Source organism: Phocoena phocoena, chromosome 19 (assembly GCF_963924675.1).
Source record: "Phocoena phocoena chromosome 19, mPhoPho1.1, whole genome shotgun sequence".
Lineage (NCBI taxonomy): Eukaryota > Metazoa > Chordata > Mammalia > Artiodactyla > Phocoenidae > Phocoena > Phocoena phocoena.
The window spans coordinates 47,873,300-47,895,920 of record NC_089237.1 but is presented as its reverse complement, the minus strand read 5'-3'; the positions used below and the strand labels follow the sequence as shown (position 1 = coordinate 47,895,920).

The 22,621-nt window shown below is 45.6% G+C and overlaps 1 protein-coding gene across 1 annotated transcript in view; it reads right to left on the bottom strand.

Annotated features, from left to right (window-relative positions):
• RAP1GAP2 (RAP1 GTPase activating protein 2) overlaps positions 1–22,621 on the bottom strand; it is a 204,284-nt gene that overhangs the window by 32,503 nt on the left and 149,160 nt on the right. Inside the window, exons 5-11 of the mRNA XM_065898044.1 lie at positions 19,404–19,448; positions 18,635–18,667; positions 18,025–18,237; positions 16,714–16,817; positions 7,368–7,446; positions 6,541–6,594; positions 3,766–3,849 (exon numbers count right to left, since the gene is read on the bottom strand). Of these exons, the coding sequence (XP_065754116.1) occupies positions 3,766–3,849; positions 6,541–6,594; positions 7,368–7,446; positions 16,714–16,817; positions 18,025–18,237; positions 18,635–18,667; positions 19,404–19,448 (612 nt within the window). The remainder of the gene's footprint in view (positions 1–3,765; positions 3,850–6,540; positions 6,595–7,367; positions 7,447–16,713; positions 16,818–18,024; positions 18,238–18,634; positions 18,668–19,403; positions 19,449–22,621) is intronic.

Here is a 22,621-nt window from a genome sequence, read left to right as displayed (position 1 = left end):
CATTTCACTCAAGAGGATATGCAAATGGCAAGTAGGATGTTCAATTAGAAAAGATGTTCAATGGCATTAGCTGTTAGAGAAATGCAAATTAAAACCATAATGAGATCTCACTACACATCTATCAAAATAGCTAAAATGAAAAATAGTAACCACACCAAATGGTGGCAAGGCTGTAGAGGAAATGGATCACTCACACATTGCTGGTGGGAATGTAAAATGGAGCAACCATGCCAGAAAACAGCGTGGAAATTTCTTACAAAACATATAATCACCACACAACCAGGCAACGGCACTCCTAAGTATTTATCCCAGAGAAATGAAAACTTCTGCTCACATAAAAACCTGTATATAAATGTTCACAGTGGCTTTATCCATAATAGCCCTAAACTGGAGACAATCCAGATGTCTATCCCTCAATAGGTGAATGGTTACACAGACTGTGGTACATCTAGGTATACCATGGAACACTACTCAGCAGTGAAAAGGAACAAACCATTGATACACTCAGAAACGTGGATGAATCTCGCTGAGTGGAGAAAAGCCAATCCCCAAAGGTTATATATTGTATGATTCCTTTTATACAACATTTTTGAAATGACAAAGTTCTAGAAATTGGAGAACAGATCAGCGGTTGCCAGGGGTTAGGGACTGGAGCCGGGGAAGGGAGCGTGGAGGCAGGAGGGAGGTTAGCATGGTTATAAAAGCATGAGCCACACCAGGATCCTAGTGTTTGGTGGAACTCTTCTGTATCTTGACTGTGGAACCTACATGTGTGATAAAATTATATACGATGACTCACAAATGGATAAACAAAATGTGATATATCCATACAATGGAATATAATTCACAGACATGCCACAAATGAATATGTGTAAAATTGGGGAAGTCTGAATAAGATCTGTGGATTGTATCACCATCAGTATCCCAGCTGTGATACTGTACTATCATTTTATAAGACATTACCTTTGGGGGAAACTGCATGAAGGGTACACAAGATCTCTCTGTATTATTTCTTATTAATACAACAGCATGGAAATTTACAAATATCAAAAAATTAAAAGTTTAATCATTTTTTTAAAAATAGAAAGCAAAGGGGAAAACAGGAGCAAGCTCTGCAATCGTGACAGGCTTAAAACACTGAGTGGCCCTGCCTGATCAAAAGGTTCTACCCACAGTGGCAGGCTCTGCAAACAGCTGAAGGCTCTGCAAACACCCATAGATGGCAATGAACAGCTGAAGATGACACAAAGACACTCCAGTCTGTGCAATCCCTTTAAGGAGGAAGTCTCCAATAGGTGATTCTTTAACATCTCCTTAATGCCTGCTTTATAAGAAGAAAGAACCGACCTCAGGTTCTAAGCCTTCAATAGGAAACAGAGTCTAGCTAGATTTCAATAACTTAATTTTGTTTTTTTACAGTATTTCTTTTTAGAATTACCTTCATTTCATGCAAGTGATACTAATTTCCCAGTAAGAGTAGTGACATAAAATATCCTTTAAAAATTGAATTTAAGGTGAAAGAAAACTTTAAAGAAAAGTAAGTAGTTAGTGGTATAGGTGCAATAAAAAAATGTAAGGGTAGAATGACATGATCTTGGATGTGGTTTGTGAACGTCTAAAATTTGGGAAACACTGCTTTCTAGCAGGGGTCAGCAAACTATGGCCTGGGGGCCAAATTGGGCCCGCTGCCTATTTTTATAAATAAAGTTTTATTGGAACATGGCCAGGCCAATTCATTTAGTATTGTCTACGGCCGCTTTTGAACTGCAAAGGCAGGGTTGAATAGTTGCAACACAAACAGTATGGCCCGTGAAGTCTAAAGTATTTACTATCTGGCCCTTTACAGAAAAGGTTTCCTGATGCCTGATCTGTCACATGCCACGAAGGCATCCCAACTCTAGTCCAGCATGCTGTATGCCCCAGGTCATGAAGCTAGGGTTCGGGAGAATAGCTGCTTCTAAGCAACATACATCTTCTCCTGAGAAAACAATCCAGCTTATGCTCTGGGGTGTGCACCTCTCTCTAGGAATTACACCCAGATTGGTATGACTGACTTTATTTTTATACTGGCCTTGAACGTGACCATGGACTCAGGGGAAATGTTCTTAGTCGTTACTGTATCCTCCACAGGCTTAGCAAAGTGCCTGACGAACAGATAGTTAGATGGGGTTTATTTATATCCTAAAACCAGCATAGGGCTTTCACGCAACAAATGTTCGTATATAATCCCCCCAATGTAGGTTTGCACAACAACAATCCAAATATTTTAAGAAAAGACTTTTATCTGCCGGGGCGACCCCACCTTGCCTCAGCGGTGTCAGGTACATAAAGAACATACAGACTCCTTCAGACTCCTTCTCAGAGGTGGATGGTTAATGTTCAGTAATTATAACTCTGCTGGAATATTGGACTGTAATCACCTTATGAGATGTGCTTTGGTAAATTTCACAAGCAAGGAACTTTAATTAGTGGGACTGTATTATCAGAGCTGTACAAAATAAAAACGCAGTATGTGAAAATAATTAGAGTGGCTACTTGAATAATTCCCTTAAATTATAAGATTTATCTGTGCTGGTCTTTCAGCTCCACAAGCCTTCATTAATTAGAGTGTTTTTAAGTGAACACATGCCTCTTGTGGTCTAGTATCTTCAGACAAGGAAGTCCACCATCATCCAGCTGAGAAACACACTGTCACGCAAAAAAGATGACACAGATAATATTGAAAGATATTATCGACCTACCACTCACAGGGTCAAAACTTTGATTCATTCATTCATTCACATAACGAAAAATTGAGTGTATTTATATAAACACCCCAGGCTAGGTTAATGGATGATACAAAGACGAAATAGGTGTGGAACCTTCTTCCATACAACCCAGATGAGGAAATACCGGTGTGTTCAGCAGATGACTTCTCAGGATGCTAATAAAAGTTCATGGTAGGAGGATAGAAAGTTTGTGGTCAAATATGTATGGGAAACACTGAGTTCAACAAAGTTATAAAGAGTTCTCTACTCTGGGGGTTCTCAGAACCTTTAAAATGTTCCCACACAACTGACCACACCCACCTCCCTGGAACTCATCTGTTCACAGAGTACCTCACTGGACTAGTGTCTCATGGAACGCACTTTGAGAAACACCATTCTGGTCAACTGACACCAAAGCAGCACGTGAGTGCTACAAGAGATAGAGGAGTACTATGTACTGGCAAAATTTTTAACAACCTCCTCTCCAAAGACAGAAAACAGAAGCCCTGGTGTTTGCCCATTTCCATGGTGTGAATACTTCCATCGTGGCTGATTTCAAGCTACTAGGGTGACATCAAATGAACACAGAGCTGGGCAGAGAGCATACAGCTGATGCCAGGACACTACTCAAGTCTGGGGAGCAAAAGCTAATTCCCAGCCAGGAGAGTGGTGGGCAAGGAGAAAGCAGCCTGTGCTCATGCATTCCCTCCACCCAGTCCGACTTTTCTTGTGACGAACAGCTCATTGTTAAATATAAGTGGAGGGAGCCAGGAAGAATTAGGATTCACTGCATGAAAAGCTACATTACCATTTAAGGGATCTGCAGGCCTTTTTGAGAGCAGCAGCCCACCTTGAAGATTCTACCACCTCCAGTCTAATTCATATATGAAATGTGGTCACTGTGTTCAGAGTATTTAAGAACGTAATGCAGGGCTCCTGTGCTTGGGGGATGGGAAAACAAAAGTCCCCAGGGAGAAACCACAGGATCTAGTGACCAGTATGGATTCGTGATGCTTACCTGCCTGGCTTTTTGATAAATGACCCCAAATTTGAAGGTGTTGTTGACGTCATGCTCATCGTAGGACACGATCATTTGGGAGGCCTGGAAAATGTGGGAAGAAGAAATCAGATTATTAACTTGGAGGCAAAATGAGGAGGCAAGTGGAAGGGGAAGCACCCATTTTGGTGGAGAACATGCCCCCCTGATATGAAACATCCACACAGGGAGGAAGAGAAAGGGTGAAGTCCAAAGTACACGGTCGAGATGCAACTCCAAAGGTCTCAGCTGTTCCCAGCCCCTAGGCTTCCGCCAGTGGTGACCAAACCTCTGGATCACCCATTCCATTTCCCTCCAGATATGCCAGCCAAGGCCTGGACACACAGGCAGTCCAGCAGGACGCGGGGAACTGACTTTACCCCAGTGTTCTATCTGGGGAGTAAAAAGGGCAGCTGGGACCCCAAAACCGGTCAGCGAGGATGATGCTGGCTCCAATTCCACCTCTAAGCAGCAGTGTGATTTTGAGCAAGGCACTGCTCCTGCCCAGACGTCAATCCCCTTTGTCCATAAAATAAGAGGTCTCTAAGGTGGAACATACGCTAATTCAATATGCAAAGAAAAAACAAACAAAAAAACCCTGACCACTGGTTCCATCGAATTTTCTATTGTGCTTCAAAGAGTTGGTCAGAAACACTAAGCTCTCATTTTGAATCCACTGCTTTCACCTGTGCAGCTTTGAGTGAGCCACTTAACTTCCCTGGGCCTCAGTTTCCTCATCTGTTTCTTTATTATTATTATTATTATTATTTTGCCATGCTGCACAGCACGCGGGATCTTAGTTCCCCGACCAGGGATCGAACCTGTGCCCCCTGCATTGGAAGCGTGGAGTCTTAACCACTGGACCACCAGGGAAGTCCCACTTCACCTGTCCAATGAAGACGTGTGGCTGTGAAGATTCAGTGAGATCAAGCACATGAAGTGCTGAGCACACAGCAGCTATTATCATCATCATCCATGTAAACCCTCCAGAAAGATCAGAGTTGGACCAGCTTGTTAGGAAACACAAGACTTGGGGACTATTGGGATGGCCTCTGCAATAAAAAGGAGGGATTCGACCACATGTTTTGCTACAGGAAGAACAAACCAGGCATGACTTTTTGGCCAGAGTATGTGGCCCATGTCAGGTTGTCACCCCTGACATATCTCTGTGTGGCTCTCAGCCGCCTGAGGAAATGGACACTTCTCAGCTCCCCCTGGAAGAACAGCGCTGCCCGACCCCAAAGGGCGCCCCCCACTCCCGCCTGGGATGAGTCAAAGGCTTGGAGCAGTTGCCCTGCCCGGGAAGAGGCACCCGGTCATGGACACCTTCCAAGGAACATTCTAAACTCTGTGAATTGTAAAAACACACACACATCTCAGCCAGATTAACATCCCGGCCGGACGAAGCAGTCCTTCCAATCTAGAAAACATGAAAATACAGCTGCTCTCCCATTATTACCAGAGCCGGAGGCTTTCCAAGCTATAGAGAAAACTGCAAAAATGAGAGTCATCAGGTTCTCTCAGTGGCTGTGATTTGACAACAAAAATTGCCAAACTTGTAGTTAAGTTAGGGCTTTATGATGGGGTTTTGATGTTTGGTTAAACCTCACAAATTCAGCTTTAATTATAAAGGGGAGGGCAGTCTGAATGATAGAAAATATTCCATGGAGCACAGCATCTTACTGGGAAGCGCCTACAGATGCTCGGTGGGGGGGAAAGAGGCGTCTGAGAGAAGGGCTCTGGCACATTCTCTGTGCAGGAGAGGACCCTGCCATTAGCTCAGCCCCCGCACGGGGCCCAATAGTGTGTCAAGCCCAATTGTGAAGATATGAGGCTTCAGTCCAGGGGGTTCTGGGTATCCCAGCCAGGACAGGACCCCTCTCCCCTCATCAAACGTCTCACCTCCTGGTTCCTGGCTGTCAGAACCGGGACTCGGAATGGACTGAATCAGCGCCAGCCAGCCTGCCCCAGCGAGCCCCAGCCGGCCCACGGTGGATGCTCGGAAGCGCTGCCCTGCTTCCACGGCCTCTCCCCAGGCCCTGCGGGCTCGTGAAGCAGCAGCCAGTGCCCTGGGTCTCTTCCTATGGCCTATTTAAAGCGATTCACTGTCCACGGGTGATTAAGTCCTCTCATGGCATAATTGCTCTTGAGCGGGCTTGGGAGTTTGTTTGGTTATTATCGCTCTTCTCCCCACCCACACCCCGACATCAGAACTGGGGTTAAGTTCAGGCCAAGCCTAAGGAAACTGTTAACAGAGAACCAGCCAAGTTTATTAACTAGGGGGCCGGCGGAGGCTTGTAAGGCCTCAGACCTGTAGTAATGTTGGCAACAGGGAGCCGAGGTCTGGCCTTTTATTTCTTAGTGGGGCTCTGTCTTCTGCCCGCCTCGCCCCCTTCCTGATGGCTGACCAGGTCTGCAGCAGCCCCCCAGCTAGAGGCAGAATCACTCCCCAGCCCAGCACTGGCCTCAGGCAGGTACAACCAGACTGAGAAGCTGCACCACTGCTCCCCGTCTGCCACCTCCACACAGCTGGGGACCAATTCTAGCGGGCTGGGGACCCAGGCATGGCTGAGGACGGGTTCCCAGCAGATCAGTTTGTGAAGGGGTGGGCAGGGAGAGGGGGAGACATGGAGGTGTATCACGGAGACGCCGCAAAACCCCCCAAGATGCAGAGAACTTCCCACAGAGCCCCAGGCGTGCAAATCCATGCCAAATGGCAGAGCCCTGAGCAAGGGTCGGGGGGGGGGAGGTCCTCACCTTGGGGTACAGGACAGGGTTGAATTTCAGCCCCACTGCGTCGTCACAGAAAGCCTAAGCACGGAGAGAGAAACACACAGCTCAGGGGCCACATCCACGGAGGGCACCTGCGCCCACCAAGAAAAAGAGCGTGAGGCCAAGACCCGCGGGGCTCAGGGGGCCTGGGGTCAGATCCTGGTACTACTGCTCACTCGCATGTGGTCGGGGAGTCAAGGGACCTTCCGGGGGTTTCCTGCTGAAGCGAGGCCACCGAAGGTATCCGACACAGTTCTGCCTGGCGTTCCCACTCCCAGAGTGTGGGTCCAACCCCACCCAGCTGACCATCCTTCTCACCCCGCTTTGATCACTCAGTTTCCAAGTTCCCAGGACCCCAGAGAAGTGACATGGGCCCCTCCACCAGCTGATGGCTCCTTACCTGGGGGGGCCCTTCCATCTCAATCAACAGCCCGGTCATCCCTCAACCCAACCGTCCTCGGCTGTGAAGTCTCCCCAGCTGCCCCCTCCCCTCCCTCCTCCTCTATTCTCCAACCCTGTCTCTCCATTTCTCTTGTCTCCTGAACTAGCTGTGAACTTGGGGGCAGAGACCATGGATTATCCTGTGCCCTGATCAGCCTCAGCAGCGAGGATGAGATGGGCAAGGTGTAGAGGAAAGGGGGGCATCCGCCAACCGCTCCCCGCAACCGCATCCATGCAGTCAAGGGCCCAAGAGGACAATGGCCTTCCCCTCCCCAAGGGCAGAGCCCACCCAGGACGAGCCTCCGCCCCCACCCCAGAGGCCAGACCTGGCCTAAAGGAGGAAGCCACCTCCTCTCAGTGTCACCTTTTACCTTTGCAATCTGAGGGACACTGGGCAACTTGCTCAGTCCGGCCAGGGGGATCCGCTCATGTACTGTCTTCACTTTGGACCTGCACACATGGATGAGGATGAGAAAGGGGTGTCCACAGAAATGGAGTCAATGAGGAAGGTGGCTGAGGTCACGCCAGGCCACAAGGCAGGTACTTGCTTCACGTCACCCTGGGTCAGACCTGCCTCATTCCGCCCAACCCAGGCATTGGGCGCTGCACTCAAACTGGAAAATGGAATGCTACTTAGGGACCCCATGGGAAATGGATACTCAAAGAACCTGCCTGGTACAGCTGACTGCAACTGAAATACAGAAAATGCAAATAGTTACCTTCAAGTTCGACATTACTTTTTTGTTTCTTTGTGGATTTTTTGTGTTCTCCAGAAGAACTGGGCAGAGCTTCTGGACATATTTGGGTCTGACATGCAATTAAACCTTTATGAAAAGAAAAACTAATATTTGAAAATCTGTATTCATGTAAAATATAGATGAGATGAAAGTTGCTTTATAAAGGGATTCACCATAAGGCTAAGTTTAGCCTGTTCCCCTGATTCATTCAGCACATTATGGAAGTGTTGAATTCTACTGAATGCTTTTCTGCATCTGCTGAGATAATCATATGGTTTTTAAGCTGTTAACCTGGTGGATTACATTTCTGTTGAGCTATATTTTCAATCCACGGGTAAAACTCCTCTTGCTTATGATGTATTATTTTTTTCATATCCTGCTGAATTTAATTTATTGATTTTTTTTTTTTTGGTTGGTACGCAGGCCTCTCACTGCTGTGGCCTCTCCCGTTGCAGAGCACAGTCTCCGGACGCGCAGGCTCAGCAGCCATGGCTCACGGGCCCAGCCGCTCCGCAGCATGTGGGATCTTCCCGGACCGGGGCACGAACCCGTGTCCCCTGCATCGGCAGGCGGACTCTCAACCACTGCGCCACCAGGGAAGCCCAATTTATTGATATTTTATTTAGAGTTTCATATCTATGTTCAATAGCAACACTGGCCTATTTTATTTTCTTGTACTTCCCTTTGCAGGTTTTGATATCCAGGTGTTACTCCAGCCTCGTAAAATGGCTGGTGAGCATCTCATCCTTTGAAATAGTTTGTATACCATAGGAATTTTCTGTCCCTTAAAGGTTTGCTAAAATTTGTCTGAGATTTCACAGACAAATCTCTGGGCCTGCTGTTCTTCGTTGGGAGGATACCTGTGGCTATCAATTCGGTTCTTTTTTTTTGGCTGCTTTCGGTCTTCATTGCTGTGCAGTGTTTCTTTAGCTGTGGCGAGCGGGGGGCGGGGAGGCACCCTTGTTGCAGTGTGCGGGCTTCTCACTGCGGTGGCTTCACTTGTTGCAGAGCACAAGCTCTAGGCACGTGGGCTCAGTAGTTGTGGCACACAGGCTTAGTTGCTCTGCGGCATGTGGGATCTTCCTGGACCAGGGCTCGAACCCGTGTGCCCTGCATTGGCAGGTGGATTCTTAACCATTGCACCACCAGGGAAGTCCCCCAATTCGGTTCTTTAATGGTGAACATTGAGGTTTTCTACTCCTTATTGAGTCACTTTTCGGAATTTATGGGTTTTTTCTATAAAATTAGCCATCAAATGCATTGATATAAAGTTGTTTTTGGTATTCTCTTAAGGCTTCATTTCTATTTGCAGTCGTGTCCCTTCCTTCATTGTGGAAATAGTATCTGTTTGTATCTTTTCTCTGTTTTCCTTAGTCAGCCCTTGCTGGGGGTTTAGTTTATTAATCTTTTCAAAGAGATAGCTTTTGGTTTTGTCTATGACTTCTATTCTTTTTTTATTTTTGCTTTCTACTTCACTAGCTTATTCTTGCCTTTTTTATTTCTTTCCTTCTATTTTCTTTGGGTTTTTTTTTCTACTATTCTTTTCCTAACATCCTGACCTGCATGCTTACACACTGAATCTTTCTTCTTTTTTACAAATGCATATAAAACTATACATCTCTCCCTAAGTACCACTTTAATTGCATCCCACACATTGATAGGTAGTATTTTCATTGTCACTTAGTTCTAAATATTTTGTCAGTTTTCTGCGATTTCCCCTTCAGCACCTCAGTTATTTTCAAGGGTTTTCTTTATTTTTTTAACTTTCCAAATATATGAGTTTTATCTTTCAGTATTTTCATTGTTGATTTCTAGTTTAATTTTTGTTTATTCAGGGAACATACCCTATATATTAATTATTTGAAATTTGCTGACTTGATACGTGGACTTTTTTTTCATGTTCCATCTGAGCTTGAAAAAGAATGTATCTTTTTCTCTTTTGTTGAGTTCAGGAATGTATGTTACAAGATCAAATTTGTTAACTGTGTTGTTCAAATCTTCTATATCCTCACAATTTTTTGTCTGCTTGGTCCATTGGCATCTGAGAGATGTTACTGAAATCTCCCACTATGAGGATTTGTCTGCTTCTTATATTCCTATCAGTTTTTGCCTTTTTAAATTCAAGACTATGTTACTAAATACAAGTTCATGACTGTTAGATCTTCCAGGTGGACTCTTCTTTTGATCATCATGTAGGCTGAGGCCTCTGAGGGGTCCAGTAAAGGGCATCCTTCTCTGCCCAAGTTATGAACAAATACAGAAAAGAGAAATTAAAAGTAATTTGGGAATTAAAATAACTCCTTTGGCACAGATAAAGGTGAAGAGGAAGCACATGAGCTTACTGTGAAGGTGCAGTGGGTCTTCTGATTACACCCCAGAGTTACCCACACCCACAGGCAGTGCTGGGCAGGGGCAAGCCTCCTCTCGTGGGGTCTGCTCAGGTGGGACTTACAGTACAGGGAGCAGGGGGAATGCCCTGAGGGCAGCTAGCTCCAAGAGGGAAAGGGAAAAGAACACAGCTATACACATCAAGTTCTTACTCCCAAATTTAGCCTTGTATCAAGGGGGTGAAGAGAGCCAGGGGTGCCACACAGAAGTGTTCCCTTCACAGATCAAGAAAATCAGGAGTAGGGAAGGATTCCCAAGTTACAAAGGAGTGTTCCTTTTATCCCTACTAACACTTTCCCCCTAAAACTCTATTTTGCCTGTTGCTCACCAGCTTTCTTGGTTAGTATTTCTCCAGCATATCTCTTCTTATTTCTTTATTTTAAATCTTTCCATGTCGTTTTTCTTTAGACATGTCTCTTATCAAGTAGAGTATAGCTGCATTTTTAGTTCAATCTGATAGCCTGATATTTTCATAGGCTAATTTATACTTGTGATTACTAATGTACTTAGAATTACTTTTTATCATTGTGTGTTTTTAATAACCCTGTGTTTTCTTTTTACAGAAGTTTCTGTAACTTCTAATACGTATTTATATTTTTCCAACGAACTCTAAACTTACTTGCTATCTCTCTCCTGAGGAAGGAGGGGACACAATAGCTACTGAACTCTTCCCTCCCACTGTCCTTCCTACATTTGTTTATAAATTTAATTCAAGAATCCTTTTTTTAAAAAAAATACTTCCTTTCTCCAGTCAGTAATTAAACTCATCAACATAGTTTACCTATTTCTTCTCACTTTTTAGTTGCATCTTTCCTTTTGGTTTCTCTTTTCTTCTAGCTGAAGTACATCCTTCAGTAATTCTTTCAGGAAGAGTCTGTAACTGATATATTCCCTTCATTTTTAAAAAATATCTGAAACAGCTGTCTACCACCACTTTAAAGATATTGTCCCATTGTCCCACGGCTGATAAGAAGTCTGCTCTCAGCCTAGCTGTCATTCACAAATAATCTGTCTTTATCCTTAAGTATCTTTAAAATTTCCTATTTATCTTTGAAGTTCTAAGGAAATCTGTTCCTTACAAGTTTCAAATAACTACCTACAAACCATCTAGATCTAGAAACTTTTTTTTTTTTTAGATCTAGAAACTTTTGGAGAGATCATTCTTTGAGAACTTTTTCAATTTATTCCATTATTATTATTGAGCCGGTCAGGTTTTTCACCTCGTGTTAAATTTAGTAATGCATACTTTCCCAGAAAGGCATCTGCTTCAAATAGAATTATCAATATAATAGCATTGGTTGAATAGCATTGGTTGAATATCTATTAATGTCTATTGTTAAACTGTTTGATCTTCTTTACATCTGTGGTTATATGCCTTCTTAACGCCTAATTTTGTGTATTTTTATTTTCTCTTTTTATCTGTATTTGACTAGCTGAATAGTTACCTATTTTGTTCCCTCAACAGAAGTTTATCTTTTTCTAGGCTATAAATAAATCTGTAGTTTAGATTTACTTATCAAATCTCATGAGGTTTTTTATTTCTAATTTATTTGTTTCAACTTTAATCTTTGTTAATTCCTTCCTCTTACTTTCAGTAATAATATTGATAATAACAGCAGCTACCATTCTTGAGTAGCTACAATGTATCAGGTTCTGACACAAAATATGCATTCAATAATTTTAAGGTGGATACTACCATCACCGTTTCACGGATAAACAAACTGAGGCACAGACAGGTTACTAACAACAACTTACAAATATGATTCTTTCTTTTTGAATAAGGAGGCAATTAATTTTCTTCTAAGTATAGCTTTGGACACAACCCATAAGTTTTTAGATGTAATATTTTAAATGTCATTATTTTATAAATATTGTATAACTTCAGCTTTGATTTCCTCTTTGGCCCAACAGTTATTTAGGAAAGTGTTGAGATAACCTACTTCTAAGTGGTTAAGTGAGTTTTTTAAACATTACTGTTATTAATTTGTAGTTTTACTGTCAAATTGCAAGCAAATATATCCAGCAAAGTGTCTGATTTTTAAAATTTATTTAGATTTACTCTGTGGCTCAAAACTCTGGTTCCTAAATTTACTGCTATCAAGAATGATCTGTAAGATTTTTAAAAATAGAAATTTGGGCTAACAATCCTTTTTTATAAAAAAAGGAGCAAAGCTTATGAACAGACAGTTCACAGAAAATAAATACATGTGATCCTTAAATATATGAAGAGATGCCCAACATAATTCAATTAAATTATTATGAATTTAAACTATATTAAAATACCATTTTTAACTATCAGATTGGCAAAAATCCAAGTTCAAATTTATACAGCTCCTACCGAAGGCAATTTGGCAAATCTATTAAAATACACGTGCATTTATGTTTTTTGTTTTGTTTTGTTTTTTTGCGGTACGCGGGCCTCTCACTGTTGTGGCCTCTCCCGTTGCAGAGCACAGGCTCCGGACACACAGGCTCAGCGGCCATGGCTCATGGGCCCAGCTGCTCCGCGGCATGTGGGATCTTCCCGGACCGGGGCATGCACCCGTGTCCCCTGCATTGGCAGGCGGACTCTCAACCACTGCGCCACCAGGGAAGCCCGCATTTATGTTTTGACCCAGCTATTTTACTTCTGAGAAATTATTTTAGTCCATACAAATTAACATTTGTACAAGGTTATTCATTGCAGCATTATTTGTGATACTGAAAGACTGACAATGGCCATTAATAGGGGATCTATTAAATAAATTATTTCACATTCAGGTGATAGAATGCTGTGCAGCAGTAAAAGGAATTAAGAAACTCTTTATGTACTAATATGGAAAGAACTCTAGATATATTGTTAACAGATGCAAGTTACAGAACACTAGGTTCTACAGAATGCTAGGGAAATGAGGAAATGGGAAGATATACAGTTATTCATGTCTTTATATATATTACATATTTATATTCAAATATATATATGTATGTATGTGTTATATATGCGTATATAACACATATATATGTGTATATATATTATACATATGTTATATATAATTACTATATATATGTGTATATGTTATACATATATAACAATTATATATATAACTGTTATATATGTATAACAATTTGTTATTTTTTTAAATGGTTGGAGCCTAGAAGTCTAGGTTTTGTTTTAAAGCCCTATCTACCTTATGATCAATTTGTGTAAATATTCCATAGACACTTGAAAAGAAGCAGAGATCTCCATGAGAGGATCAAAGTTTGATAGCCAAGTATAGGTACAGATACATATAAAGATACATATATACAATTGACATAAATAATATTAATGAGATTATCCATACCCTCTCATTCCCTACCCTAGTTGATGTCAAGTGGTAAGAAGTATGTTAAAATCTACCACTACAATTGTATTCTGCCAATTTCTCCATATTTTAATCACTATATATATATGTGTGTGTGTGTGTATATATATATATATATATATATACACACACACACACACATATATTATGTTAAAATATATACTATTAACAACAAAAAGGTTCATAAGATATCTTTGCTGTGGATTTTATCTTTCACAAATAGACAATGGCCCTCTTTGTCACACTGATTGCTTTGCCTTAAATTCTGTTTTTCCATATTAATATTGCCCACTCTGCTTTCTTTTCGGATTTGATTGTTATAACTTTTTCTCAACACTTTTCTTTTTAAATATACAGTCACTTTCTTTAATAAAATTAATTGATTTTTTTTTCCCCTTTGGAGAGATGACCCAAACTGAGAATCTTTTCTGTGTAATAGTGGAATTTAACTAATTTATATTTATTATACATCATCTATGTACTCAGACTTATTTCCATTATCATATTTATTTATTTATGATTCCTCTATTTTCTCTCTTTTTCTATAATGGGTACGTTTTCTTTGTCATTGATTTTGTCTGATATTTGGTGAGTCTTTTTTTTTTTTTTTTTTGCGGTACGTGGGCCTCTCACTGTTGTGGTCTCTCCCGTTGCGGAGCACAGGCTCCGGACGCACAGGCTCAGTGGCCATGGCTCATGGGCCCAGCCGCTCCGCGGCATGTGGGATCTTCCCAGACTGGGGCACGAACCCGTGTCCCCTGCATCGGCAGGCAGACTCTCAACCACTGTGCCACCAGGGGAGCCCTGGTGGGTCATTTTGATCTTCAGATTTAAGTCTTCAATCAGCTTAAGAACATCCATCCACATGTTTAATTCCTGTTCACTATCCTCCACATTCATTATAATTTTGCTTATCATTTTATAGTTGTTGTGTTTACCTTTGAATTATGTGAGAGCTTCTTAAGCTTATTCTCAATATTACTAACTGGGTTTCCACAAAGTAGATTCTGCTCTTTATTGTTTGTAATATCATTTAGAATTCTTCTTGGCCATTTTTAGTTTTTTTATATTATTTCCTTAATTTAACCAGCACGTTCTTCATATCATTCTATTGCCTTATTTAATCTTTTGTCTTTAAAACAGTTTATTTTTTTCTAGAAGTCTGCCAAAAACACAAAGTTAACATATCTAAATTTTACTTGGCTTTTTATAACAAATCTTTTTCAAAGCTTGGTTATTTCCCTACCTTCTAAATGCTAGGTTATACTTTTTTAGATGCAGAATCTTTTCTTTCACCAAACTATGAGGGGTTTTTTTTTTCCCCTCTCCTTCTTCTTTTTATATCCAAACTTGAAAATGGAGACATCTACTCAGGCTTGTTATTTATCTCCAAACTGTTAGTAGATTCTCCTTGGCAATTCTCATGGCACACACAGATGCTGTTAGAATACTCTCCTCAGATTTTAGGCTAGAGAGCTGGTTGTTATAAGACATCAATTAAATAATCCAGAAGCCTACAGGGAATGAGGAAGAAGCTGGGACAGGAGTCACTGCCAGCAGAGGAATTTCATCTCTGCATAATTTCTTCTTTGTGCCTGGTAAAGTTACTAGGCTGTGGGACCAATTTTTTTATGTCTGGTTTTCAATTTGGCCATTACTCTGGGTACACGATGTGATTATCCAACTTCCTAGCTGGTGAATGGCTTCTCTCTGCCACCCCACTCGCTGGATTTCTGTTTGGGAGAGCCACATTTGAGCTTGGGCTCCCCAGGGCACTGATTTCAAATGCTATTGACCCCAAACAACAAAAGTGGTTCCACGTAGAAAGACCCCTGACTGTTCCAGGGCTCACCCTTACTTCTAAACAGCACAGAATTGTCCCCAAATCTCCAGTTTCATATATTCCCACACTACATTGCTTTCTAAGGAAGAAGCAATGGGGTTCAACTCTCAATATCACCTACATTACAGTCCTAACTACCCCACAGATGACAACAAAAAAAAAATCATCAAAGTACACTGCGTGCTGGGCATCTTTCTCTTATTTTTAGTTCAGGTGCAGTATTTCAGATAGGCTATATACTAGAAAAAGAGGGTTAGATCCTTGTGTTCAGTTATCTTCTTAACTCAGAAATTCTACCCAACCTGGGTCTGATTTTTATTAAGAAAGGAAGTAATTTTCTTTACAGAGGTTCACCTAGCTCGAAATCCTATTAGGAGACGGGGATCCAGGTATTACTCCCTCAGAAAACTGGCTCTAGCGATTTAATGGACTCTTCCTTGCCTTGCAAACATCATTTCTAGCCAGGTGAACCTCAGCAAAGAAAACTGCTTCCTTTCTTAATAAAGAGCAAACCAAAATTGGATGAGTGCTGACAACTTCCTTGTACCAGCCCCCTCGCCTCACCTCTCCTATAGCAAGGCTATGTGTCCCTGTCCATCCCAAATTTATCTCAAAATCTGGGCAGAAAAAAAAAATGTTATTGCTCTTTTCCAAATACCTTCAAGGACTTCCAATTAGATTCACAAATATGGACTGGGAGCGTGACAGGCTCATGGCTAAACACCAGCACTGGTCTTCCTGGCTTCTCCACCAGCCCACCAGGGACAGAGATAAATAAGACAGACTCTGTGCTCCCACAGCGTCCTGTGTAAATCACTAAAATAATACCTGCGCCACATATTAAACTCCTCCGTGTTCCTCTCCATTAGACCATAAGCCTACAGAGAACACAGACCATCCCTCTGTCATTATTGCAAAGGAGGTTCTACAAAACACGTTAGTCACACCAAACAGAAACCAGTTCCAGTTCCTGCCCTTGAAGAGGTCATATTCCAGAGAGAGGTCCCCAGCTTAGCTGTGAATCAGTGCTCCCGTTGTGACCACGTCTCGGGTGCACACAGATGCTTTGGGATCTATTTTCCCTGGCTGCACACCGTAGGTAGTATTCTGGCAAACCCTCTCCCGGGACAGGTTGGAGTTGCATCTCAGCAGGATAAGCCATCTTCCTCAGAGTCCCAGTCCCCACAAGAGAGGCAGGTTGGGGTGACCTTGAACCAGACACCACTCTGACTCCCACGATAAGCCCCAGGCATAAACACCTGGTCTCCCTGCCTGGCAACTCAGACATAGCCCCAAGGTTCCGGCCAGGTCTGTTTCCCCAGCACACCCAGAGCAGACTGGTCAGACTGGTATTTCTGGGTCCTGGCCACTAGAGGCGTGGCCTCTAACAGTGCAGAAGCCCCACCTGAGAATGATCCGAAGGTACTCAATACCATCCGTCTCCTCACACTTGATGGACAAGAGCAAGTTCCCCAGACTGCTGCCGGTACAGTAGAAGTTTAGATGATCCTAGAGACAGAAATCAGGTGTTAGCGGGGAGGAGGGGACCTTCCGGACATGTTCCCCCAAGTCACCTCCTTCACCAGGAGTCAGAAGCCCCACAGCAATGAGGAAGAGAAGGATGCTACTGCTGTGGCTGCTACTGGTGATGATGGGGGGAGGGGGGAGGAGGGGAAGAAGGAGAAGGGTCACAGTAAGAGGCCCAACTGAGTCCCAGGATGTGCCAGGCACTGGGCTGAGGGCCTAAGAGCCCTCATCTCCTTTAACCCTGACTACAACTTCATGCGGGAGGAAACATCATCATCCCCATTTCACAGATGGGTAAGCCAAGTTCAGAGCTGTTAACTGTCCAGGGTCACACAACTAATAGTGAAAGATCCAGGGTTCAAACCCACACCTGTCTTGACCAAAGCCCAAGTTCTTCACCGCAAGATATCGAGTCCACTTCCTTGCTTCCAGGGGCAACGCTTGCCAATTCAGACTACTGTGGGAATAAAGCCAGGAGGTTCACTGGCACCTCTACCCAAGGGGAGCCAGGAGGTCCTCTGGACAGTGGGTCTCCTCCTGGCCCAGGGAGCCCATACCAGACGGGCCATATCAGGATGCGGCCCTCGAATCTGTACTTTAACACATTCCCCAGGGGGTTCTGATGCAGCTCCTAAGACTGCAAAGCTGCCTTAGGCCGGAGATTTCTGGAATCTGCCTTCGGGACTTCCAGAACCTGCCAAGTCTAATGGGCAGAATGTATTTAAAGAAATGTAACTTTGTCACTTTTAAGCCATCAGAGGCTCACAGCACATCATCCAGTACAAGTACTCAGGGGGACCTGCTTGAATGAGGACACGAGAGACTTGTACCATTTTGACAGAAACAGACTTCCAAGGTGTGAGAATGTATTTGTCCCTTCCACCCTCCTCCACCCCCAAACACTACCCATTCCATCACCTCCTAAGATATTTGTTGGGGGAGATCCCCACCCAGACTCATCACACCAAGAGCCTTCCTAACTTCTGCACACCCTCTGTCCGCCCCATCCCTGCCCAGGAGCACAGCCAGTCAGACCTCTCCAACGAGGACACAGGCAGGCAGCAAGGACAGGGAGGGCGACTTTGAAGAGGACAGACAGAGATAAAGGGGCAACTGGAGAGGAATGCTGGGTTCCTGGAGCCCTCCCCCTCCAGCAGCTGTTTTTGCCCCCGGGCCCCCTGGGCCTCACCTTCCCCAGGAAGTGCCTGCGGTAGGCCCTGGCTTCACCCTTGCACTCGAGCTTGTAGCCAAACGTGCTGGGGCTGAGGTTGTCCTCTTCCTCCTCCTCACAGATGCTGCTGCCCAGGGAGGTCGGCGTGCTGACGTTCTCAGGGTCCTCAATCCAATAGCCCCCAAACTGGGGCAGGACGATCAGGGGGTATGGGCCTCCCTTCTCCACCACCTAGAGGCAGAGGGAGGGTCTTGCACTGCAGCCTGCCCTGGGTCTGCAGGAGGTGTGCCCTCCAACTTCTGAACTGCTCCAAGGAGGGCATCCCATCTTTGAGGCCAAACGCAGCAACATGAACCCCTCCCCTAAGCCCTACAACGTCTCCAGCTTCACCAACCCCGTAGTTTCAGAGGTGCAAAGCTTGGATGGGTACCCCCAATTTAAACAAAGGGAAAGGTGGCAAAAGGCCTCAAGCCCTCAAGTACCAGGGCCAGGGTTCTCTCCCACGTGGGGTGGGGCAGGGACCATCAACATCATCACCGTCAGCTCCCCCGGCCCGCAACCCCCGCCCCCCCCCCCCCCCCGGCAAAGACAGGACCCAGAGCTGCCGTGTGGCCAGGGGGATTCCTACCTCATCGATGCTGGGGTACGGAATGTAGTCGTCCTGCAAGACAAACCACACAATGTCACCATTAGTCCCGGCAATGCCCAGAAAGTTTGATTACTGTTTCCACTCCCCTCTCTACTCCTTACTCCAGATGGGGTAAGGAATAGGCTGGGGGGCCTGGCAGGCTGCACCAGGGCTTTGGGAGCATCAGTGGGAAGAACACCGGACAGAACAGCCTAGAGGCAGCTCTGGGATGTGAGTTGAGTTCTTCCCCAAACTGACAGAACCTGAGTGCAAACCCTGCCAGCTGAAGATGCAGTACGCAGAGCGCGGAGTGCCACACTCTTGTGATCCAGCTTCTCACCCTGGGATGCTGTAACAGGAAGATGACCTCTGGTCCCACCTAGACCCCTCCAGGAAAGGGGGTTAACCTCTAAGTGATAAGCTGCCTGCCTGGGCCTTGGCAATGGAAGCTGAAGCTGAGAGCTGATGCCTCCGGAGCCTGGAGCATAGAGCCTGACACCCCTACGTGCTGCATGCGGTCTGTTTGCAGGAGCAGGTGCAGAGAAGCCAAGCTGAGCCACAAGCCTTGTCTCACCAAGGCCTCCACCCCAGCACACCCTGAAGCTGTCCCAAAGGTGTCAAGCCAGGGCCCCCCTTGCTGCCCACCGTGTACCGGTCAACACCGTGTGGCCACTTAAGTGGCTCTTGGTGAAAATAAGAGTTAGACAGTGTAAGATAGCAGACCCCAGCATGTCAACTCTGTGCCCTGCCTGTCACCCGCCCAGCCCACCTTGTTCTTCTGGGGTCCCGGCTTCTGCTCTTCAAGCTTGATCCCCTGCAGAAACAAGGAAAAGAGGATCCATGGAAAAGCAAAGGTCACAGAAGACAGGCCAAACAGAGGAGTCTATCAGGAGCAGCTGCCTTAGCTGGGGGTTAGTAACAACAGCAACAACAGCTGGCATGTGCTGGGCCCATACGCACTCAGGCCTCACAGCAGCCTCAGGCAAGGCAGCAGCGTAGGGGGTTAAGAGCGTGGACTCAAGCCAGATCACCAGGATTCAAATCCCAACACTGCCGCTTATGACCTGATGACCATCGGCAAGTCACAAAACCTCTCTGTAGCTCGGTGTTCCCATCTGTAAAATGGGAACGAAAACGTCGCCTACTCTTGTGGTGAAGATTAAATGTTGAGAGTGTGTTAAGCCCTTGGAAGACTGATCACTATATAGTAAAACTACGGGTATTAAATATCTTTGGATATTTAAATATCCGTATATCAAGCATATCTTGGTGCTTAAATATCTCCACCAGGCTCTCTCAAAGCCAGTAGGTGAGGGGTGAGGATGGGAACCTGCATCTTCGGGTGTCATCGATGCCCACATGTTGGACCTCATGCCACACCAGCTCCACCCCTCCCTGGTGGGAAGGTCCAAGGGTGACAGGCAGGCCACCTGGTCCTCATTCTGCCGCTGTCGTACTATCCATGACCCTTGACAAAGTTGAGCCTCTTGCAGCCTCCGTGGCTTCATCTGCAAAATGAGGATTCTAACACCCATCTTCCCACCTCATAGATGTGTCACTGCAAGGGACAGGCACCATGACTGGGCGTGGATTAAAGGGGATCATCTGCAGTTATCTGGAAAATGCTCTTCTGGGGAGCAGGGCCCGGTCCTACAGTCATATTCTGAATTAACTAGGTTTTGAGGGAGGGGGGCACATGGTGTTCCCAAGATTGTTTGAATAAATCCAATGAGGGTGTGAGACGCTGGGACACACTGGGAGAAACAGGTCCCCTCTAGAGAGAAGAGTGTCCAGAAGCGGCCACTGCCTGATCGTAATACACATCAGGATCTTGGCCTTCCGTGGCGCTCCCTCTGTTGTCTCCTTTGAAGCCCTCAGCACCTATTTACCAACGAGGAAACTGAGGCCCAGGGAGTAGGTTGCTGGCCTAACGTCACAAAGCTTGTGAGTGACAGCACGTGGATTTGAAGCTGGACTGTGTGTCTACAACTGTGTCTACAAGTGCATGGTCCTATCCCACAGCTCTCAGAGCCCAAGACTCCTGCTAACTGGGTGGGTTTAGACTTGGGCTTCTCCAGACTTGGCGGGGCTGAGTCACCTGCGGCGTTGTTCAAGAGGGCACGGGAGGGCCCCCTCCCGCTGGACAGGTGCTCCTTTCCACACACAGGGATAAAGACCACCTGAGTGGCCAGCAGACCCTGTCCAGGGAGGCAAACTGGGCGGATGGGGATGGGGGTGATGTCAGGAGTTTGTTTTGTTTGTCCTGCACTAGTCATCCCTGCCTGGGAACAGCCCCTGGGCAGGACAGCAAACCTCCTCCTGTGCCTTCCCCCACGACAGAGCCACCACGCAGCACTGGGCCGTCTCTGGGTGTCATCCTTTGCAACAGGTATTATGATTATGCGCCCCTCCCCCATCCCCAGCCATGAAGACACTGAGGCTCAGAGAGGTACAGTGACTTGACCAGGGATACTCAGCTAGAACGTGAACCTAGGACCAAAGGGATCCAAAGCTTGTGCACTCGGCCCCTGCTGCTTCACAGGGATTGTGCCCTTCTTCAAATCCATAGACTCTCGGTCCGGGAGGTCAGGAGTCCTGGATCTTAGTTTCAGCTCTTCACAACTCTCAGAGTGCCCTGGATGCTTCACTGCTCTGAGGCTCAGTCTTCACGCCCGCAGCATGAGAGAGGGCGCCCACACTCAAGGACAGACTCCAGCCACACTTCATAGAAGCCGCTTTCCATGTGAGTTTCATACAGGCAGAGGAGTTGGAAACTGTGGCCCCTAGGAGGCTGGGACCCAGTGGGCACGTGGTAGAGGCCCAAGCACTGGGAAGTCCGGTTTCAGCCACCAGCAATCTCAACTGAGATGAAATTGACCCACCGCCCAAGGGTGTCAGCCACCTGCCGTGGAGACACACAGGAAGCAACCAGAACCCTGGCACTTCCCTGGTGGTCCAGTGGTTAAGACTCCACGCTTTCACTGCAGAGGGCGCGGGTTCAATCCCTGGTCGGGGAACTAAGATCCCACAAGCTGCATAGCGCCGCTAAAAAAGAAAAAAGACCCCTGTCCTTGCCAGCCTCCCAATCTAGTTGAGAGGAGAACCCAGCAGCCTCGAAACACGAGGACAGTGAGGCCAGTTAAGTGGGGCTGGAGTCTGTGCTCAGAGAAGCCTTTTGTTGGGGAGGCCAGGGGCCCCGGCTAGCGGTGAGGGGTGAGTGGATCGTGGGAGCAACCAGAGAGAAGGCAGGGTGAGCCGCAAACTCCCCGCCAGCTTGCCAGAGTGCGGGGATTCCGTGGCTCGAGGTGAAGATCCCAGCTTTACTGAGCACCTATTACACACTGCCTCCCATTACTCACTGTCAAGGCCGGTGCCCTTCCTGTTTCCGCAACTTGACTGTACGTTCCCTAAACGCACATAAATCAGTTTGTAGTCCACACACTGCTGGGCACAGAGCAGGATTTTAATAACTTGCTCGTGATAATGACAAAACCACTAATAATAGTTTTCCCTCAAACAGTCCCTCCCCCTCCCCCCTTAGGGAGAACTGGCTTTCCCATGAGGACCACGCTTGCTGGTAGCAGCTGCCTTCTCAGCATCTCCACCTGCATCTCAGGCCCGTTGTGGGCACGCTCTCTGCCTCTCCTCCTAGAGCTTCCATCACTACCGGATCCTCCCTCCTGGAGCCTGCAGCAGCTACTTAGGGTAAAGAGCACCATGATATAGTGGCTAAGCCTTGAAGCTATGTACTAGCCCTGAGCCCTTAAGTGTTTTATTTAATATCTCTGTGCCTGCTTTCTCACCTGTGAAATGGGGATAATAATAATATGCCTACTTCCTGTGGGCCTTGTCAGGAAGACATGAGATAACGCCTGTCAATCTCTGAGCCCGAGAAGTGCTTGAAATACGTGGGCTATTATCAGCATCTTCTTCCCATCTGCATTTATTAAGCCTTCTGGACCTCCCCCCATATTCCCTAGGGCAGTG